Source organism: Perca flavescens, chromosome 14 (assembly GCF_004354835.1).
Source record: "Perca flavescens isolate YP-PL-M2 chromosome 14, PFLA_1.0, whole genome shotgun sequence".
Classification (NCBI taxonomy): domain Eukaryota; kingdom Metazoa; phylum Chordata; class Actinopteri; order Perciformes; family Percidae; genus Perca; species Perca flavescens.
Window position 1 is genome coordinate 3404375 of NC_041344.1, and position 20280 is coordinate 3424654.

At 40.3% G+C, this 20280-nt stretch overlaps 1 protein-coding gene and 1 long non-coding RNA gene across 2 annotated transcripts in view; both read left to right on the forward strand.

Moving 5' to 3' along the window:
* The window catches only part of LOC114567685 (uncharacterized), a 6797-nt gene extending 4709 nt beyond the window's left edge, over positions 1-2088 (forward strand). Inside the window, exon 3 of the long non-coding RNA XR_003694221.1 lies at positions 1978-2088. This is a non-coding gene — a long non-coding RNA (uncharacterized LOC114567685). The remainder of the gene's footprint in view (positions 1-1977) is intronic.
* A 79-nt stretch (positions 2089-2167) lies between these two features.
* On the forward strand, positions 2168-11239 carry LOC114568505 (gastrula zinc finger protein XlCGF17.1-like). Its single transcript, XM_028598121.1, has 2 exons — positions 2168-3111; positions 11130-11239. The coding sequence occupies exons 1-2, from the start codon at positions 2301-2303 to the stop codon at positions 11237-11239; spliced, it is 921 nt and encodes a 306-aa protein (XP_028453922.1). The 5' UTR covers positions 2168-2300.
* The last annotated feature ends 9041 nt before the right edge of the window (positions 11240-20280 follow it).

Here is a 20280-nt window from a genome sequence, read left to right on the forward strand (position 1 = left end):
CAATTTCCTGATGTTAAACTCAGACAAAACTGAAGTTATTGTGATAGGACCAACGCACCGCCGAACTTCGTTTTCGAAAGATATAGTTACTCTGGATGGTATTACCCTGGCCTCCAGCACTGCTGTCAGAAATCTAGGAGTTATTTTTGATCAGGATATATCCTTCAACGCCCACTTAAAACAAACCTCAAGAATAGCCTTTTTCCATCTTCGTAACATTGCCAAAATTAGGAATATCCTGTCTCAAAACGATGCTGAAAAACTAGTCCATGCATTCGTTACTTCTAGACTAGATTACTGCAATTCCTTATTATCAGGTTGCCCAAATAAGTCCCTTAAGACTCTCCAACTGATCCAGAATGCTGCAGCACGTGTTCTGACGAGAACTAAGAGAAGAGATCATATTTCTCCTGTATTAGCTTCTCTGCATTGGCTTCCAGTGAAATATAGGATCGAATTTAAAATCCTCCTCCTGACTTACAAAGCTCTAAATGGTCAAGCACCATCATACTTAGAAGAGCTCATAGTACCTTATTGTCCCACTAGAGCACTGCGCTCCCAGAATGCGGGGCTACTTATGGTTCCTAGAGTCTCTGGAAGTAGACTGGGGGCCAGGGCCTTCAGCTATCAGGCTCCAGTATTGTGGAACCAGCTCCCAGTCGGGGTTCGAGGAGCAGACACTGTCACCACATTTAAGAGTAAACTGAAAACCCTCCTCTTTGATAAAGCTTATAGTTAGGGAACGAGGAGTTGAAGCGTCCACCTAACCCGGCCCACTGAACTTACTGTAGGCTCCTAAGAACCTTTGTGCTGGGGAGAGACGTGTATGATGGGCTTATGGTGTTTGCATTTATACATATATGTTTATAATTAATTTTGCTACTATTTTGTTGAATGGTCTGAAATATTTTAGTTACTGTGTATGTGTGTGTGTTTTGTATGTGAGTGTGAGTGTGTGCGTGTGTATATGTTTGCGTGTGTGTTTGTATGTGTGTGTGTGCGTCTGTGTTTTGTTACTATTTTGTTGAATGGTCTGGAATATTGTAGTTTGTGTGTCATCTTTTCCTTTTTGTCTGAGATTTTTGTCTCGGTGGGTGGTGATGACGGAAGGCTGGTATTTCTTAATGTTGCGAGTTGTATGTTTTGTATGTTGATAAGAAAAAAATTATTAATCACAAACACATTACTGCGGATTTTCAAATCACTTCCCAGATCTACTGCGGTGAATACGATGGTATAAGTGAGCACTACATCACAGCGTCCCTGTGTGTGTAACAAGCATAGTGTGCGCGCGCTGTGCACAAGCCTAGGAACATTTTACTAATGCTCTGTTAAAATAACAATGAAATGTTGCGTTATTTACTTTAGACCAGGTTTTTGTTGGTTAATGGCGCGATCACTTCCCGCTGCCTCAAGATAGCAATACGCCCAGAATGCACCTGAACACACCTCCCGGTCTTAAAGGTCCCATGGCATGAAAATTTGACTTGGTTTGAGGTTTTTTAACATTAATGTGAGTTCCCCCAGCCTGCCTATGGTCCCCCAGTGGCTAGAAATGGCAATAGGTGTAAGCCCTGGGTATCCTGCTCCAGCTGTCACTCTGAGTGGAGAATCCAGTCTGCAGTGGTACAAGGATTATGCTATGATAACCCTGGTTATAATAGCACAGGTGGAGCCCTCTCGACGGGGGCCCTGTCGCTCCTATGATGTTGCTGAAAAAAGTGTGTAGAATTTCAGACCGCGGATATGCTGCCTCTTATGCTGTGCTGCTGCACAGTTCAAGGTAGGTACATCCTGATTGGTCGACTCCATTTACAGTATGCACATTTTTAGTGTGTGAAGGCGTGTGCAAGACTGGAGAGGAGTATTACCCATTGAGTCCAATAGAGGGCTCCGTCTGTGCTTAAAGTACCATGGTTATAACATTACCTTAATTTTCTCTTATTAACTGCTGTATTTGTTTTATCTGTGTTTCAGATTTACCTCCAGATGTTCTGAAAGTGATTGTTGGTGAAGAGGAGCAGCAGGAGTGTAGCTCCAGTGTGGACCAGCAGGAGCCAGAGCCCCCCCCACACATTAAAGAGGAACAGGAGGAACTGTGGAGCAGTCAGGAGGGAGAGCAGCTTCAAGGGCTGGAGGAGGCTGATATCACCAAGTTCCCATTCACTCCTGTCCCTGTGAAGAGTGAAGATGATGAAGAGGAAGCTCAGTCCTCACAGCTTCATCAGAGACAAAGTGAGGAGAACAGAGAAGCAGAACCTCAGTCAGGTTCAAACTCTCTGAAAAATGATTCAAGATGTATGAAAACATTTAGCTGCTCGGAATGTGGGAAAACATTTGTCTTCAAGTCATGTCTGAAAAGACACATGATGACTCATACGGGAGAAAAACCTTTCAGCTGCTCTGAGTGCGGGAAATGTTTTACAGAAAGTGGAACTTTACGGGCACACATGAAAATACACACAGGAGAGAAGCCTTTTAGCTGCTCTGAGTGTGACAAAAGATTTAGCCTCCATAAACTTCTCAAGTCACACATGAGAACTCACACAGGAGAGAGACCTTTCAGCTGCTTATTCTGTGAGCAATCTTTTGGACAGAGTGGAAATTTACAGATACACATGACCATTCACACAGGACAGAGGTCATTTATCTGCTCCGTATGTAAGAAAACGTTTAGAGATAAAGGAAGTTTAAATAGACACATGAGAGTCCACAAGGGACAAGATAGTGTCTGCAATTCGGGATTTGGTACTGGTGACAAACCAATTAGCTGCTCTGAGTGTGGGAGAAGATTTTGGACCAATCAAAATCTGACGAGACACATGAGAACTCACACGGGAGAGAAACCTTTCAGCTGCTCAATCTGTAAGAAATCTTTTACGGATAGTGGAAATGTACGGAGACATATGATAACTCACACAAGAGAGAAACCATTCAGCTGCAGTGTTTGTCACAAAACATTTGGCTGGCGTCAACTGGTCAAAACACATAAATGTGTTGGTCGTCAGTCGTCGCAGCTTCATCAGAGTCAAACGGAGGAGAACAGAGAGGCAGAGCCTACAGCCAGCAGAGAAACTCAACACATGGAAAGAGAATCTGATGGAGAGGACTGTGGAGGACCAGAACCAGCCAGGAACTCACATCCATTTTTACAACCAGAGACTGAAGACCAGACTGGAGACTCTTCTGATCCTGAGACTGATGACAGTGCTGATTGGAAGGAGACCAGAGAACCTCAGTCAGCTTTAAACTCTCTGAAACATGATTCAAGATGTAAGAAAACATTTAGCTGCTCAGAATGTGGGAAAACATTTGACTTCAAGTCACATTTGAACAGACACATGATAACTCACACAGGAGAGAAACCATTCAGCTGCTCAGTTTGTAAGAAGTCTTTTGGATTGAGTGAAAATTTCCGTAAACACATGAGAATCCACACAGGAGAGAGGCCATTTACCTGCTCGGTCTGTAAGAAAACTTTTAGAGATAGTGGAACTTTAAATAGACACATGAGAGTCCACAGGTGACAGGACCCGTGTGTTTTTAGTGACGTATAAAACAGCAGGAGTGTAGCACCAATCTGGAAGGAGACAAAAGAACTGTAGTCTGGGTTAATGACAATTAAGGAGTCTCTAAAAGTGATAGATATTATACTCCTAAAAAAGTTTTACATTTAAATGTTAGGCCTTGTTCATTTTGTTTTGTTTCCTAGTTTTTTGATTTGTGGTTCATTTTCTTTGCTTTAAAGGTGAAACATATAACCCTGACAGCTAGCATTTAAATTGGTTACTGCAATTAAAATTCAAAAATACTGGAGAGAACCGGCACCTTCTGCCCAGACTCGAAGTTCACTGGGGTTGCCAGTTTGAGAACACTAAAGCCAACATCCCTCACTGTCTATGTTAGGTAGATGCTAGCCTTGCTTTGCCCCAGAGCTTTCTACCTGGCTGACAGTCATCTTTTATCAGCTAAATGTAACTACAACCGCTAAAAAGGTTTCAACCTCGCAATTCTCTGTATCTGACTGACAGCCACCCATTACTGCAACACCAGCTTAAAAGACAGCTACCATGCAGTTGTCTGTACCCTGATATGACATGAACTACTACGACTACCATTTGAAGTTACTGTTCCATTATCTTTATGTGACTATTATTGCCACTGTTCATCACATCCCCAACCGGCACTGTCCAAGGTTTCTTCCTAATAGGGAGTTTTTCCTCGCCACTCTTGCTCTTGGGGGAACTATTAGAAATGCTGGGGCTTTGTAAATGATAGTGCAGTCTAGACCTACTCTATCTGTAAAGTGTCTCGAGATAACTCTTGTTATGATTTGATACTATAAATAAATTGAATTGAAATTGAATTAAAAAGACGGCTACAATGCAGTTGTCTGTACCCGACTGACATCCACCCTTTCTTGGCTTAAAATTACTGCAACAACCGCTGAAAAGACCACAACCTCGATTTTCTGTTCTACAACTTTCCAAACCCTGTTATATATAATATTTAGATTTGATATACTTAAATAAATGTATAGCCTTATTACCATAGATATAATAACTTTGTTTATGTATATGTCTGTTTATGTTGTTGCATGATCTACAAAATAATTTACTTTAAGCAGCTTTACCCAATTTATAACAAGTCAGGCTATACGGTTGTTAAATCACATGTTTCCATTATGAGGAAGTCAACTTGTTGTTCCTGTCCTATGTCTGTCACATTTACCAGCTGTTACCGCTCCTCCGTTAACATTAGCAGTTAGCGTGTGTTAGCATAGTGGAGTTATCCAGCACCAGTCAGGATCACTTCACCGGCTTTTTTTTTTTTTTTTTTTTAAAGATTCTTTTATTTTATTGTTGACAGGACAGCTTAGACTTGAAAGGGGAGAGAGAGGCGGAACGACATGCAGCAAAGGGTCGCAGGTCGGAACTGAACCCACGGCCGCCGCGTTAAGGACTGAGCCTCTATATATGGGCGCACGCTCTACCAGGTAGTGTCAATTTTGTCACCTATTTTTAATTTAGTCTTAGTCTTGGGCCAAATGTTAGTTTTAATCATATTTAGTCATTCACATATCTATTTTTGTTAGTCAAGTTTTAGTCAACTAAAAGTCTCGTCATTTTAGTCTAGTTTTAGTCAAAAGAAAACCTGTACCCTGGTGCAATTACAAATTAATGCTATTTGTACCCCGCTGGTGCACACAGCAATGTGTTCTATTAATACCCCATCTGGTACAAATATCAATTTTTGCTATTTGCACCCCTTTGCATTTACAGTACCTTGGCATATATTTACACACAGTTATCCATTACACCTTTTTGGAATATTATCGTTGCAGTGTCCAATATTTCGCACACAGAGAGACGCTGATACATTCACTTGCGTGGGCCGTGATATTTTTTTTTACAGGGTGGTAGGGGAAGATTCATGAATATTCATTAGGGAACTCATCACTGATTGGCTCGCCTTGACATTCTTACCCTGACCATAACCAATCCCACTCCTCTTGCCTAAACCTAACCAACCCAACCAGAGCAGGCAACAAGTACTAGCCATTCAGGGATGAGTCCGCTAATGAATATTCATGAATCTTCCCCTACCACCCTGCAAAAAAATGCAGTGTTCGTGGGCCCTGACTTGCGCAATGGCATGTAAATTATCCAATCCAAAATGAAAAAAAACAAGATCACCTCACTGGGCAATCGAACTCCAGACTCCCAGACCAAAGCTCAGTGTTCTAACCACTCACCTTGCAGTTCTTACAGTTCTTACAACTGTTTACCACTTGGTGTCTTCAAGCCTCGGTTGCTGGGTAACCATACTGTATACAAAAGATAGGTGCTAACTAACAAACTAACGGTTGTATGCTTTCACTGAAGACAGAAAGCACAACTGTAGTATCCATTTTCTGCTAGAAATTCAACTTTCCTAATATGCCAGTTTCTGCTTTCATGGAAGATGAACATCTGCCACGTGTTTTTGTGGTGTGAACAGCTCAGCTGTGTGGCCGAGGCTATTTGTACCGGGGGGTGCAAATAGACACTCCGTTTTTTAAAATAACATTATTTCTGAGATTATTTCTGATAACCATTTCAGTCAAATAGTGTTTCACGCATCTCAAATATTGGTTAAATGTCATAATTACGTGACAAAATACAGTTGAGTGATTTTTGTTGAATGCAACTTTGTTAAAGGCGTCTGGTTTTCTGATTTAAGAGACACGTTCACAAATGATGAACTTGTTCTGAAAAGTATTTTATTTTAAACCAACACAATTCAAAAGCTGGGGCCCAACAGACTCCGACTGACAAGTTACAAAGGTTTTTGGTTACCTTGTGTCTAATTTTTCTGTTCAGAGCTTATTAGCTTATGAGACGTTAATTTAAGTTAACTTACCTGAATGTGTGTGTGGTTAGCCTTTAGATGCCAATATATTTAGTCTTGTCTCGTCTGACTAAATTAACACTACTACCAGGCGCCCCTGTCTCAATTCTTTTAAGAGAACAAGCTTGAGTACAGTCAGTTGTTTGGTTGCTTCTAACAGGGCTGCAGCACGTTGTTTTTGCGTGTTTGTGTTTCATGTCTGGCAACACGGGTGTCAAAATGGGCAGTTGACAACTACACACAGGAATAGATTGGAAATTTCAAACAAGAAGATACTGGCTTTAGAATTTTTCTCAGAGAAGATAGTATTTCAACTTAGCATGTTTCCTTAATATTTGATTATAAATTGTTCATATTTGGATTTAAATATATGACATTTTGCACCTTTTTAACAAAGTGTAAGGTTTTCATATTACAGATCCTTTATCTCTATAACCTGTGCATCTCTTATGACCTCCTTCCACGGACTACAGATGAAAATGAGCTTTTAGCTACATCTGGTACATTATATGTATTGTGCATTGTCTCTGCTGAATAAAAAATAAAAGAATAACATATGTTTGCCTCAACGCTTTAGTATTTGGTCCCCTTTTTCTACGGGGAGTGATGGGATATTTGGAGGGAGATTGCAGGTCAATGGTAGATTCCACATTAAAGTGGTGTACATCATTATCATTTTGTGATGCTGAAACTGTAATCCACAGAGAAGAAATAAGCATCTGCTATGAAATGGCCAGACGTGGGATCAGTGTGTTTTCGTTGTAAGATGTAAACCTGGTATAATTCAGGTTTTTTATTCAGGAAGAATAATGTTTTTCTATTCAGGAACCCGTTTACAGCCTGACGTTATTCAAATGTGCCCACGCACACAGTTCTTTTGCCGTTTGTCAAGAATGATTCATTTCTCATTATGCACATTGGTCAGAAGTTTTCCACACCTCAGACTTTGCTTTCTTTGCCATTGCAACCAAAATGTAATCGCCAGAGGCTCAGGCAAGCCTCTGTTTCACCTCCTCCAACGTGACCTCATGACTTTGCATGAATACACTTTTCTTAAGCCAAGTGGCGTGTTATCTGTACGCATTTTGAGCTATCCGTGTGTATGTCTACGCTGTATACAGCGGACGTAAACCTACACGCCACGTGGTGTGTTATCGCCTTCTTGCCATATTATCACAAGAACAACGTGTTATGGTGAAAAGAAAGCTACGGTTGAGTTTAGGAAAAGAAAAGCGAGTATGCGTCTTGATAACACTGCAATAATGGCATACGAATTGGCGTGTCATACATACACCACTTCATGACATCAGTCTGCCTCCTCAGCATCCATTCTTGCATTCACAATATGTGTCTCAGTCAGGGTTTTTACTGCAGTTTACCGGAGTATTATGTGCATGTAAACGTAGTTAGTGATGAGCCTGGTCGGATCTATGTGTTGTATAATGTAATATATTAGTGTGGGGGTATATATCAATATATGTTTGCCTTAGTTAGACTTCTGCTGCAGCTAACGTATACTTGGACTGTTTGGTGAAGCATATCTAAAGATGGAAGTCCTACCCTCGGGCTGTCTTTTGTTTGACATCCTCTATGAATGAAAATGTTAATAAACAAATAAAATTGTGAATGTCAGCGTTTCCTGGAAGGTAATTTAAAGCAGAGTAGTAGCACTAATGTGAAGTATAAACACGTATTTCTGGAGCAGTTTTTTATGACAGCTTAGCAGAACTCTCTGATCCGTGTCCAGGGTCAGGTGGTAATGTTCACATGATCCGTGTCCAGGGTCAGGTGGAAATGTTCACCTGATCCGTGTCCAGGGTCAGGTGGAAATGTTCACCTGATCCATGTCCAGGGTCAGGAGGAGCATTCACGCTTTGTATGTTTTTTAAAGCTGAGCTGACATGTTCCTTGTTGACCTTGGAAACAGCAACGTAACAAGAAAAGTCTAAACACAAGATCCACTTACTCTGTGTTTCCGAGGCATCCCGCCACCTCTTGTTTTTGGCCCCCTTCAGCAGACAAAATCAGTTGCCATCAGCGCTGGAAGAAGTATTCAGATCACTGCTGTAAAAGTACTAATACCACACTGAAATGTAGCGGAGTAGAAGTAGAAAGGGGCATAAAAAAAGAAGTATCAAGTAAAGTACAAGTACCTCAACATTTGGACTTAAGTACAGTACTGGAGTAAACGTACACACAGAGGAGCCATTTACATTCCACAGCTGGTTGTCATGTAGATGGTTTAGTTGCTGCAGACATCACATTCATATGTTATTGTATTATTCATATACGGGGAGGAGATTGAAATCCCTTGCTGCTTCTTATGTCCCTTAAATTGCCTCCTCGACTCCTCCACTTGCCTCCTTTCCTCGTGTCTTAGTCCCTGCCACCGATGCTCAAGCCCTCCTAAATTTCATCTCACCCCCCCTAAAATGTATAATAGGCCTATTAAACGTTTCTTTTATTTTTTAGTGCTTCAAAGTGAGTTTGCGAACTTGTCTGAGACACACAGACACATACACAGACACAGACAGAAAAAAACAGACACACACACACACAGACAGACACACATACAGACAGACACACACCCAGACATACACACACACAGACACATAATAAAAAACATTTTTCAGATGCTATGCACCTGTAACCCCGTCAAAGAAAGGGTTAACAGAGACGTAGTGTCGGCCAATCAGAGGAGGTTGATTTGCCCCTGTATGGCCCTTTTCAAACTGTCCCTCCAGAAAAACGCGATTATGCGATCGCATAATTCAACGCATAATCAGCCAAAGTCCGCATATTCATGCAGGGGCCGCATTTTTTCAAATGCGGCGCACTTTCATCGCATAAATTGCAGATTTCCGCGCACAATATGCGGTGCTTGCATGATTTCATAATCCCCGCATTTTCGTTGCAAAAAAGTCACATATATCTTAGCAGAAAGTTGAACAAAATGTTGCATTTACTTCACACAAGAGCAGCCATTTTCCCCTGTTGCCATGGGAACGTTATGAAGTGACGTTATGAAGTGACGTTATGAAGTGACGTGAACATCATCGAAAAGCAGGGTGTTGGAGGTTGAATTTGACATGTACTCTGAGTCTCTTAAGTTGGTATCCAATAAGAAAGCTATCTTAATATCTGATGTCTACTCAAATTTCTGTAAGTGCTCCTTCTGTCTATATTATTATTATTATTATTATTATTATTATTATTATTATATATTATTAACGATTTTTGAAAGTCTCTCTTTTGTATCTTTTATTTCCCTCTCCTCTGTTTAGACTATTACTTTTATTTTTACTTTAATATTATATTATTTGTATGTATTTTTTGTATCTTATTTGTTTACTTATTGCAATGACTGAATATCTGTAAACTTTTAAAAAAAGCAGGGTGTTGGGGGAATTACTTTTTCTTCTCTTTTTCATCAAACCGCAGTTTTTGCAAGTTCCCGCAATTTCATCACATAAAATTGCATAAATATCCCGCATATTCTTATCGCATTTTTTAAGGAAATGTGCCGCATAATCAAGGATTTTTGCCCGCAACAATCACAAAAAAACTCCGGAAGGACTGTTCAAAGTTGAGTTTTAGGAAAATAAATTTGATTTTAAATTACAAAAAAAGAGATTATTAAGTATTTAATAGAAGCTTTAATATAAAGCAGTTTGGCTCGCAGTGTAAGAAAATGAATCATAAATAATAATATGCCAAATAAATGTATATATACTGTCCCCTTAGTTTTGTTTCTGACTTGTTTTTAAATATGGCATTAAATCATTCTATAATTAAAGCATCATTTTTGGTTTATGGTGTCCGGGTTATAACTACATTTGTCTAACCTGAGACCGGTTCTATTAGGAGCCGCTTCCACATTTCTCAAAATCCGAAAATCAATAAGGTCTGAACTTATCGATATATATAGTGGATCATATAACATTATGCATAAAGATATGTGCGCCGACCAGAAAAATGATCTATGAGCACAGTGTGTGCGTGAAGACCATAAAGTCAATTTTTACCGCACTTAAAGTAAGCTGATGGATCTCTATGGAGGGTTGACATAAAGTTATTGTTATTAAGTTTTTAATGAATCTTGTTTAGATTAGATTAGATTCAACTTTATTGTCATTGTGCAGAGTTAGAAGTACAAAGACAACTAAATGCAGTTTGCGTCCAACCAGAAGTGTAATAAAAAGCAGAAAAGTGCAATGTGATATACAAGTATAGACAGGTATAGACATATAGTGCAGTGTAGACAGTAGTAATTTAATCCCTCCCCCCCCCCCCCCTTGCTCAATGGGATCCTTCACACAGACACACACACACACAAACACAGACACACACACACACAAACACAGACACACAAACACAGACACACACACAAACACAAACACAGACACACAAACACAGACACACACACACACACACACCAAACAGACGTGATTAAATGTTGCGTTTACTGGTAAACTGGTAAACCTCGTGATGCATTCAAAGTTATTGTAAAATACTCTTTTTTTTCATTTGTCATTTAACAGCAATTTGCTGGTGAAAAGAAGTCATTATTAAAAGTTATTATATATTTATCCCAACCAAACCTGGTAAATTAGGCCTCCGTACACCACGCGTTGTTACAGGGAGTTACAGTCTGGAGAAGATGAATGAAAAGTATTAATGTGATAATAAATCCACTGATATAAACACATGTTGGGATGTCACCTTGGCGTGTTCTTCAGGCTGCATACCTCAGCAGCTCCGAGTCCCATCAGCGTTTGGGATCTGCTGGGATCAGCAGCCGTCTGAGGACACCCGCTGCTGCTCAAATATCACAGCAGACCTGGACTGATAGACAGACAGACAGACACACTCGCTCACACGTTATACTGGCAGCAAGGGCTGGGCTTGGTTTCAACATCGGGGGGGTGGGGGGCTGTGTGTGTAAAGCAGATCTGCCAAGAAGGGACAGGGAGGCGTTTGATGCTACTGTTTTTTTTGGCTGTTGTTGCTGGATGGTGTGGCAGCTTGAAAATTGGGTCAGGTGTGTGTGTGTGTGTGTGTGTGTTCTTGTTTAACTATATTTGTGGGGTCCAAAAACCCGGGAGTCCAGTATACTTGTGGGGTCCCGACAGCTTTGTTGGGCCAAAATGCTGGACCCCCCCCCAAGTTTAAAGGGCTGTTTCAGGGTTAAGACTTGGTTTTAGGATTAGGGTTAGAATTAGGTTATGGTTAGGTTTGTGTTAAAACAGAGCACCCAGAATGCAGCACCCACAAAGTGTAAAAAAAAAGCCCAGTAAGTAACCACATGACCTATTATGTTCCTATTCCACTGGCAGGTTTTTATGGCCTTACTTCCAGACTTAAGTAAAGGATCTGAATACTTGTGTCAACATTCTGACAATATCCAATGCTGGATTATGGAGAATTATGAGAATAGGTCTCCATTTGATGCCAGAAGATGAATGATGTGATGTCGGTGGCTTCCCAGAATCCATTTCATCCTCTATTTTCAGTAAGGGCGCAATGGAGAAACACTGAGAGCTGCAGGCCGAGGCCCTGCCTCTGCCAAATTATTCCATTTGATCAATGATTCTTCACCAATAGACCCAACATGGCATCATGACTTCGCGCAAACATACACGCCACTTTCCTAATCTGTATCTGTACATATTTTGAGCTATCCACGTGTATGTCTACGCCGTATACAGCGGATGTAAACATACACACGTGTTATCGTTGATCGGTTGATAAACGCCACACGCGGGACGCGATCCCGGCTCTCCTGGGAGAAAGTCCTGTGTTTTTGGGGTCATATGTTTCTCTCAAGATAAGTCCTAATTGCTGCTTATTTTACTCAATAATTAGGCGCAATGTCATGTAAATGAGAATTATTCACCATCAATTCCATAAAGAAGTGTAAAACTAGTGGTAATAAGTTATGAAGTTGAATTGCACAAAGAATTGGGTGATCATTTATAGCAGAGGTGCCCAAATTCTTTCATATGAAGGGCCAAAAATGTATCTGGATGAACGGCCACAGGCCAAAAAGTACATGAAAATGTATTATATTTGATAGAAAATGAACATTAAAAATCTGAAATAAATGCTCTTTAATCTGCATTTATCTCCAATATTACAGAACGTTTACAGATATTTATCACTTGCAATAGTGGGAGACATGAGCCCTGTCCTGGTTTTTCAAAAGTCTCAACATTAGGGCTCCAGCTGACTTACTAAATGGTCTTTTATCAGTTCTCCATCGCTCCATCTTGACCAGCTGACGTTAGCACGGCTCACAGCACGTGAGGGGGAGTGGGAGGGAGAAGAAATGCCGTAATATGTGTAATTTTTCGTAGATAAAACTCACATGCGTAGTTTAATAAGGAAGTTTACCAGCACAGTGCTTAACATCGCTGTAAAACTCAGATTAAGAACATTTTAGCGGCACAAAACCAAGTTCTGTTTCAAAATAAGTGTGTCAAATCACCATCACTGTTATATCCTTGAAAAATATAATATATTAAGCTTTGAAAGCTTTAGTAATTTCTGTTTTCTTAAATTAATTTTCAAGTGTATTAATAATTTAGCACCTGAGCCACTTAGTAGATTTATTAAAATACAGAGCAGCCGAAGAGTTACTAGAAGCAGTACAAATCATAACTGTACAATACCATACTGTAGGACAAGCTTCGCACAGACTGCCTTTTCTGTTAAGAGCTGTAGGCTATGGAACTCATTACCAGCTGACATTAAGGTCATATCGGACTTCAAAAAATGTACTTCCAGCATTAAATTGTGGCTAAAGGCAAATCCAAACTGTAACCATTTTTAACTATTGTTATTAGTATTATTTGGTTTAGTTGTGTAGTGAGTGAAGGTGTGTGTGTATGAAGAAATGCCTACGATTTTTCTTTTTTTTTTATTTCTCTCTTTTTTTTTATGCATGTATCTGTTTTATAATGTTCTTAGAAATGCCCAACCAGGGACAAGAGTTGAGAATTAGCACTAGCTATGAACTCTATGCTGCGCATCAGTTACGGGCTTTGCATTGTAACTATGTTTCCTTGTATGGTCCCTGTTAAATAAACAAATAAATGAAATGCCATGGGGGGGGGGCAAAACAAAGGGAGCAGCCTTGATTTACAAGCTACTTTATGCTTTATAAAGAGTCAAACCAAACCGCAGAACAAGTGCACGGTCAACGGGAAGACGATACGATGAAAGCCTCTGAAAGGTGCGTGTGATACTTTTGTTTTTGTTTTATTGATATATCAGCTTGATGTTCAGACAGACACAAGCTTGCGGTTTCCAAACCGGTTTTCTTTAATTAGAGCAATGTGCTGACTGCTGGGATGTTGGTAAACTACCATAGTGGTCATGCAGGTTCGGGTGGTAGCTGGGAGGAATGCAGACAGGTCAGGAGATAACACAGAGATCAAGCTGCGATAAGGGATTGGACCATTGTCGCCTCCCTTTTAAGGTGGTGGTATACAGCCCATCATTTCAGATCAGAGCGGGATAAAGGGAGTTCTCCCTGCCGTACCTGTCCACCCATTCATTCTCCACAGCGCTGGAATGTAACTAAGTACTCCATTGTTTACTCCAGTACTGTACCTTTAAGTCCAAATGTTGAGGTATACTTGTACTTTACTTGAGTCTTTTCTTTTCATGCCACTTTCTACTTTTACTCCGCTCATTTCAGAAAGAAATATTGTACTTTTTACATTCATCTGTTACAGCTTTAGTTGCTAGTTACTTTAGTTACTAGTTACTTTACAAATTAAGATTCCTGCACACAGAACACATGTAGTTTATAAAATCTGATGTCTTATTCTAAAGCAAACTAGCCGACAATATGACGGCTACAAGTCCAGCTTCTTGCTGGGCCCTTCAAGTGTCTCCTCCCTCCTTGCTGGACCCTTCACATGCCTCCTCTCTCCTTGCTGGACCCTTCACATGCCTCCTCCCTCCTTGCTGGACCCTTCACATGCCTCCTCTCTCCTTGCTGGGCCCTTCACATGCATCCTCTCTCCTTGCTGGGCCCTTCCCATTCATCCTCCCTCCTTGCTGGGCCCTTCCCATTCATCCTCCCTCCTTGCTGGGCCCTTCCCATTCATCCTCCCTCCTTGCTGGGCCCTTCCCATGCATCCTCCCTCCTTGCTGGGCCCTTCCCATGCCTCCTCTCTCCTTGCTGGACCCTTCACATGCCTCCTCTCTCCTTGCAGGGCCCTTCACATGCCTCCTCCCTCCTTGCTGGGCCCTTCACATGCCTCCTCTCTCCTTGCAGGGCCCTTCACATGCCTCCTCCCTCCTTGCTGGGCCCTTCCCATGCATCCTCCCTCCTTGCTGGGCCCTTCACATGTCTCCTCCCACCTTGCCAGGCTCATATATAACAGGGATGCCACTTCTGCCCCGGGACATTTCCTAGGTGTGGTCTGCAGCTCTGGCTGAGAGTTGGGACTGAGGATTTCAACAAGTTAAGGAGCAGCACTTTACATTCTTTAAGGGTAAGACTGAGACTCTTTCTTTCTTTCAGGTTCATTTGTTTGATTGTTCTTTACTTTGTAAACTGCTCCGATATATTCTTTCATCCCGAGACGCGGGATAAGTTGATAAGATATGTTGTGATTTTAATTCGCTGGGATTCAACAGTATGGAGAATTCCCATTTTCTTTTCCTTGCGTTGTCTTCCCGTCGATCTGCAACTTTGTGTTTTTTCCGGGTTCAAATTTCAACATGTAGTTGTTATTTTTCTCCACGTTTCTGTCTATTTTATTCCAATTTTTTGGTCACTTTTTTCAGCATTCTTTTGTCATAGTTGTGATTCTAGAAAGTTTTTGTAAATTGACCCGAGGACAACAGGAGGGTTAACAAAACCCAAAGCTGAATGAAAGACTTGCAGAGACAATATATCATCCCTGATGTTTATGAAGTATTATTTCAACATTTTCAGACGTTTACTGACTGAGTATTTTGTTATTATACTGTGTATACTGTGTGTGTGTGTCTCTGGGTGTGTGTCTGTGATTCGCTGTGTGTGTGTATGTGTCTGTGTGTGTGTGTATATGTGTGTTTGTATGTCTGTGTGTGTGTGTGTGTGTGTGTGTGTGTGTTTGTATGTCTGTCTGTCTGTCTGTGTGTGTGTGTGTCTGTATTATAACACAACATTTCTGTTTTTAATAACGGGATATAGCGAGCAGCCAGAAACTTTTTCTGTTACTTTACAGATTTATTTCTCAGAGTGTAGTTACCGTAGAAACACATATTTAGGTCAATCTTTAAAAACATAAACATTAAAATATTGATTCTGGGAGAAAAGAATGGATTAAAAAAATCTAGATCCGAACATGAATGGACTCCCTAAAAACTGTACAACTGCATCAAGTAGTTGATGTTTAAAGGGGAATATTGCTTTTGTTCAACCATGTTCCTCATCATGTTTTTGTGTCTGTTTCTGCCGCTGACAGACTCAGATTATTATTCTAAATGTCTGACAACATTATAGAAAGGATCCCTACAGAGATAGACCTTTAAAACCTCTTTGAGACCTTTCTGTTTAACCAGAAACAGCTCTGAAGTTGCTAGCTCTAAACCCACCAGACTCCATGTAAAAAAAACAATACTTTTAGCGTGCCAACATATTTTAACATGTAAATCATTAAACTATGTGTTTATTTCTACCAAAACTACAGTTGCGATGGTTGGAAAAGTGGAAAGACAACCCAAAATGTCTTTTCATAGTTTTATTTTGTTTCTGTCCACTTTGAATGAAGTGTGTTTTACGATGCTAAAATCACTGATTATTTACATGGAGTCTGGTGGGTTTAGCCAACACAATACGGTACAGGCCAAAAGTTTGGACATACCTTCTCATTCAATGCGTTTGCGAATTATGTACTTAACAAAAAAGTGTGAAATAACTGAAAACATGTCTTATATTTTAGATTTTTCTAAGTAGCCACCCTTTGCTTTTTTATTAATAAGGGAAATAATTCCACTAATTAACCCTGACAAAGCACACCTGTGAAGGTAAAACCATTTCAGGTGACTACCTCATGAAGCTCATTGAGAGAACACCAAGGGTTTGCAGAGTTATCAAAAAAAGCAAAGGGTGGCTACTCTGAAGAATCTAAAATATAAGACATGTTTTCAGTTATTTCACACTTTTTTGTTAAGTACATATTTCCATATGTGTTCATTCATAGTTTTGATGCCTTCAATGAGAATCTACAATGTAAATAGCCATGAAAATAAAGAAACACATTGAATGAGATGGTGTGTCCAAACTTTTGGCCTGTACTGTATACAAGCTGGACTTTAAATAGATGTCCCTATTACCTTACATTACAGCTTGCTTCTTGTTTAATACTGGACCAGTTTCAGAGATTGTTGTTCCATCAGATACTCAGAAACATGGAGACTTAGAGTCCAGGGTGGAAAAAAAATGTTTTATGTATGAAACGGAACTGACACTACGCTGCAACACAAACAAATATATTTATTCACCTCTATTCACACACAATGAGGCATATTTTCAGTTGTGATTGAACTGTATTTTTGAGGACCTATAGGGCACTTAATATCTAGTCCAATAACCTCTGAATAGTTCTACTTGTTGTTAAACTGGACGGGTCCAATAACCTCTGAATAGTTCTACTTGTTGTTAAACTGGACGGGTCCATTAACCTCTGAATAGTTCTACTAGTTGTTACACTGGACGGGTCCAATAACCTCTGAATAGTTCTACTTGTTAAACTGGACGGGTCCAATAACCTCTGAATAGTTCTACTTGTTACACTGGACAGGTCCAATAACCTCTGAATAGTTCTACTTGTTGTTACACTGGACGGGTCCAATAACCTCTGAATAGTTCTACTTGTTGTTACACTGGACGGGTCCAATAACCTCTGAATAGTTCTACTTGTTAAACTGGACGGGTCCAATAACCGCTGAATAGTTCTACTTGTTAAACTGGACAGGTCCAATAACCTCTGAATAGTTCTAATGGTTGTTAAACTGGACGGGTCCAATAACCTCTGAATAGTTCTACTGGTTGTTAAACTGGACGGGTCCAATAACCGCTGAATAGTTCTACTTGTTAAACTGGACAGGTCCAATAACCTCTGAATAGTTCTACTTGTTAAACTGGACGGGTCCAATAACCGCTGAATAGTTCTACTTGTTAAACTGGACGGGTCCAATAACCGCTGAATAGTTCTACTTGTTAAACTGGACGGGTCCATTAACCTCTGAATAGTTCTACTGGTTGTTAAACTGGACGGGTCCAATAACCTCTGAATAGTTCTACTTGTTGTTAAACTGGACAGGTCCAATAACCTCTGAATAGTTCTACTTGTTGTTACACTGGACGGGTCCAATAACCTCTGAATAGTTCTACTTGTTGTTACACTGGACGGGTCCAATAACCTCTGAATAGTTCTACTTGTTAAACTGGACAGGTCCAATAACCTCTGAATAGTTCTACTTGTTGTTAAACTGGACGGGTCCAATAACTTCTGAATAGTTCTACTTGTTGTTACACTGGACGGGTCCAATAACCTCTGAATAGTTCTACTTGTTAAACTGGACGGGTCCGATAACCTCTGAATAGTTCTACTGGTTGTTAAACTGGACGGGTCCAATAACCTCTGAATAGTTCTACTTGTTAAACTGGACGGGTCCAATAACCTCTGAATAGTTCTACTGGTTGTTAAACTGGACGGGTCCAATAACCTCTGAATAGTTCTACTGGTTGTTAAACTGGACGGGTCCAATAACTTCTGAATAGTTCTACTTGTTGTTAAACTGGACGGGTCCAATAACTTCTGAATAGTTCTACTTGTTGTTAAACTGGACAGGTCCAATAACCTCTGAATAGTTCTACTTGTTGTTAAACTGGACGGGTCCAATAACCTCTGAATAGTTCTACTTGTTGTTAAACTGGACGGGTCCAATAACCTCTGAATAGTTCTACTTGTTAAACTGGACGGGTCCAATAACCTCTGAATAGTTCTACTGGTTGTTAAACTGGACGGGTCCAATAACCTCTGAATAGTTCTACTGGTTGTTAAACTGGACGGGTCCAATAACCTCTGAATAGTTCTACTGGTTGTTAAACTGGACGGGTCCAATAACCTCTGAATAGTTCTACTTGTTGTTAAACTGGACAGGTCCAATAACCTCTGAATAGTTCTACTTGTTGTTAAACTGGACGGGTCCAATAACCTCTGAATAGTTCTACTTGTTGTTAAACTGGACAGGTCCAATAACCTCTGAATAGTTCTACTTGTTGTTACACTGGACGGGTCCAATAACCTCTGAATAGTTCTACTAGTTGTTACACTGGACGGGTCCAATAACCTCTGAATAGTTTTACTTGTTGTTACACTGGACAGGTCCAATAACCTCTGAATAGTTCTACTTGTTAAACTGGACGGGTCCAATAACCTCTGAATAGTTCTACTTGTTAAACTGGACAGGTCCAATAACCTCTGAATAGTTCTACTTTGTTAAACTGGACGGGTCCAATAACCTCTGAATAGTTCTACTTGTTAAACTGGACAGGTCCAATAACCTCTGAATAGTTCTACTTTGTTAAACTGGACGGGTCCAATAACCTCTGAATAGTTCTACTTGTTAAAATGGACGGGTCCATTAACCTCTGAATAGTTCTACTTTGTTAAACTGGACGGGTCCAATAACCTCTGAATAGTTCTACTTGTTAAACTGGACAGGTCCATTAACCTCTGAATAGTTCTACTTGTTGTTAAACTGGACGGGTCCAATAACCTCTGAATAGTTCTACTTGTTGTTAAACTGGACAGGTCCAATAACCTCTGAATAGTTCTACTTGTTGTTACACTGGACGGGTCCAATAACCTCTGAATAGTTCTACTTGTTAAACTGGACAGGTCCAATAACCTCTGAATAGTTCTACTTGTTAAAAACTGGACAGGTCCAATAACCTCTGAATAGTTCTACTTGTTGTTAAACTGGACGGGTCCAATAACCTCTGAATAGTTCTACTTGTTAAACTGGACGGGTCCAATAACCTCTGAATAGTTCTACTTGTTAAAACTGGACGGGTCCAATAACTTCTGAATAGTTCTACTTGTTGTTACACTGGACGGGTCCAATAACCTCTGAATAGTTCTACTTGTTAAACTGGACGGGTCCAATAACCTCTGAATAGTTCTACTTGTTAAACTGGACGGGTCCAATAACCTCTGAATAGTTCTACTGGTTGTTAAACTGGACGGGTCCAATAACCTCTGAATAGTTCTACTGGTTGTTAAACTGGACGGGTCCAATAACTTCTGAATAGTTCTACTTGTTGTTACACTGGACGGGTCCAATAACCTCTGAATAGTTCTACTTGTTGTTACACTGGACGGGTCCAATAACTTCCGAATAGTTCTACTTGTTGTTAAACTGGACGGGTCCAATAACCTCTGAATAGTTCTACTTGTTGTTAAACTGGACGGGTCCAATAACCTCTGAATAGTTCTACTGGTTGTTAAACTGGACGGGTCCAATAACTTCTGAATAGTTCTACTTGTTGTTACACTGGACGGGTCCAATAACTTCCGAATAGTTCTACTTGTTGTTAAACTGGACGGGTCCAATAACCTCTGAATAGTTCTACTTGTTGTTAAACTGGACGGGTCCAATAACCTCTGAATAGTTCTACTTGTTGTTACACTGGACAGGTCCAATAACCTCTGAATAGTTCTACTTGTTGTTACACTGGACAGGTCCAATAACCTCTGAATAGTTCTACTTGTTGTTACACTGGACGGGTCCAATAACCTCTGAATAGTTCTACTTGTTGTTACACTGGACAGGTCCAATAACCTCTGAATAGTTCTACTTGTTGTTAAACTGGACGGG

Excerpts from the sequence above, each read along its gene's own strand:
- LOC114568505 (XM_028598121.1), top strand. The coding sequence starts at position 2,301 with ATGAAAACATTTAGCTGCTCGGAATGTGGGAAAACATTTGTCTTCAAG. Across the intron at positions 3,112-11,129 it reads AGAATCTGATGGAGAGGACT|GCTGCATACCTCAGCAGCTC; the intron begins GTGGAGGACCAG and ends CGTGTTCTTCAG.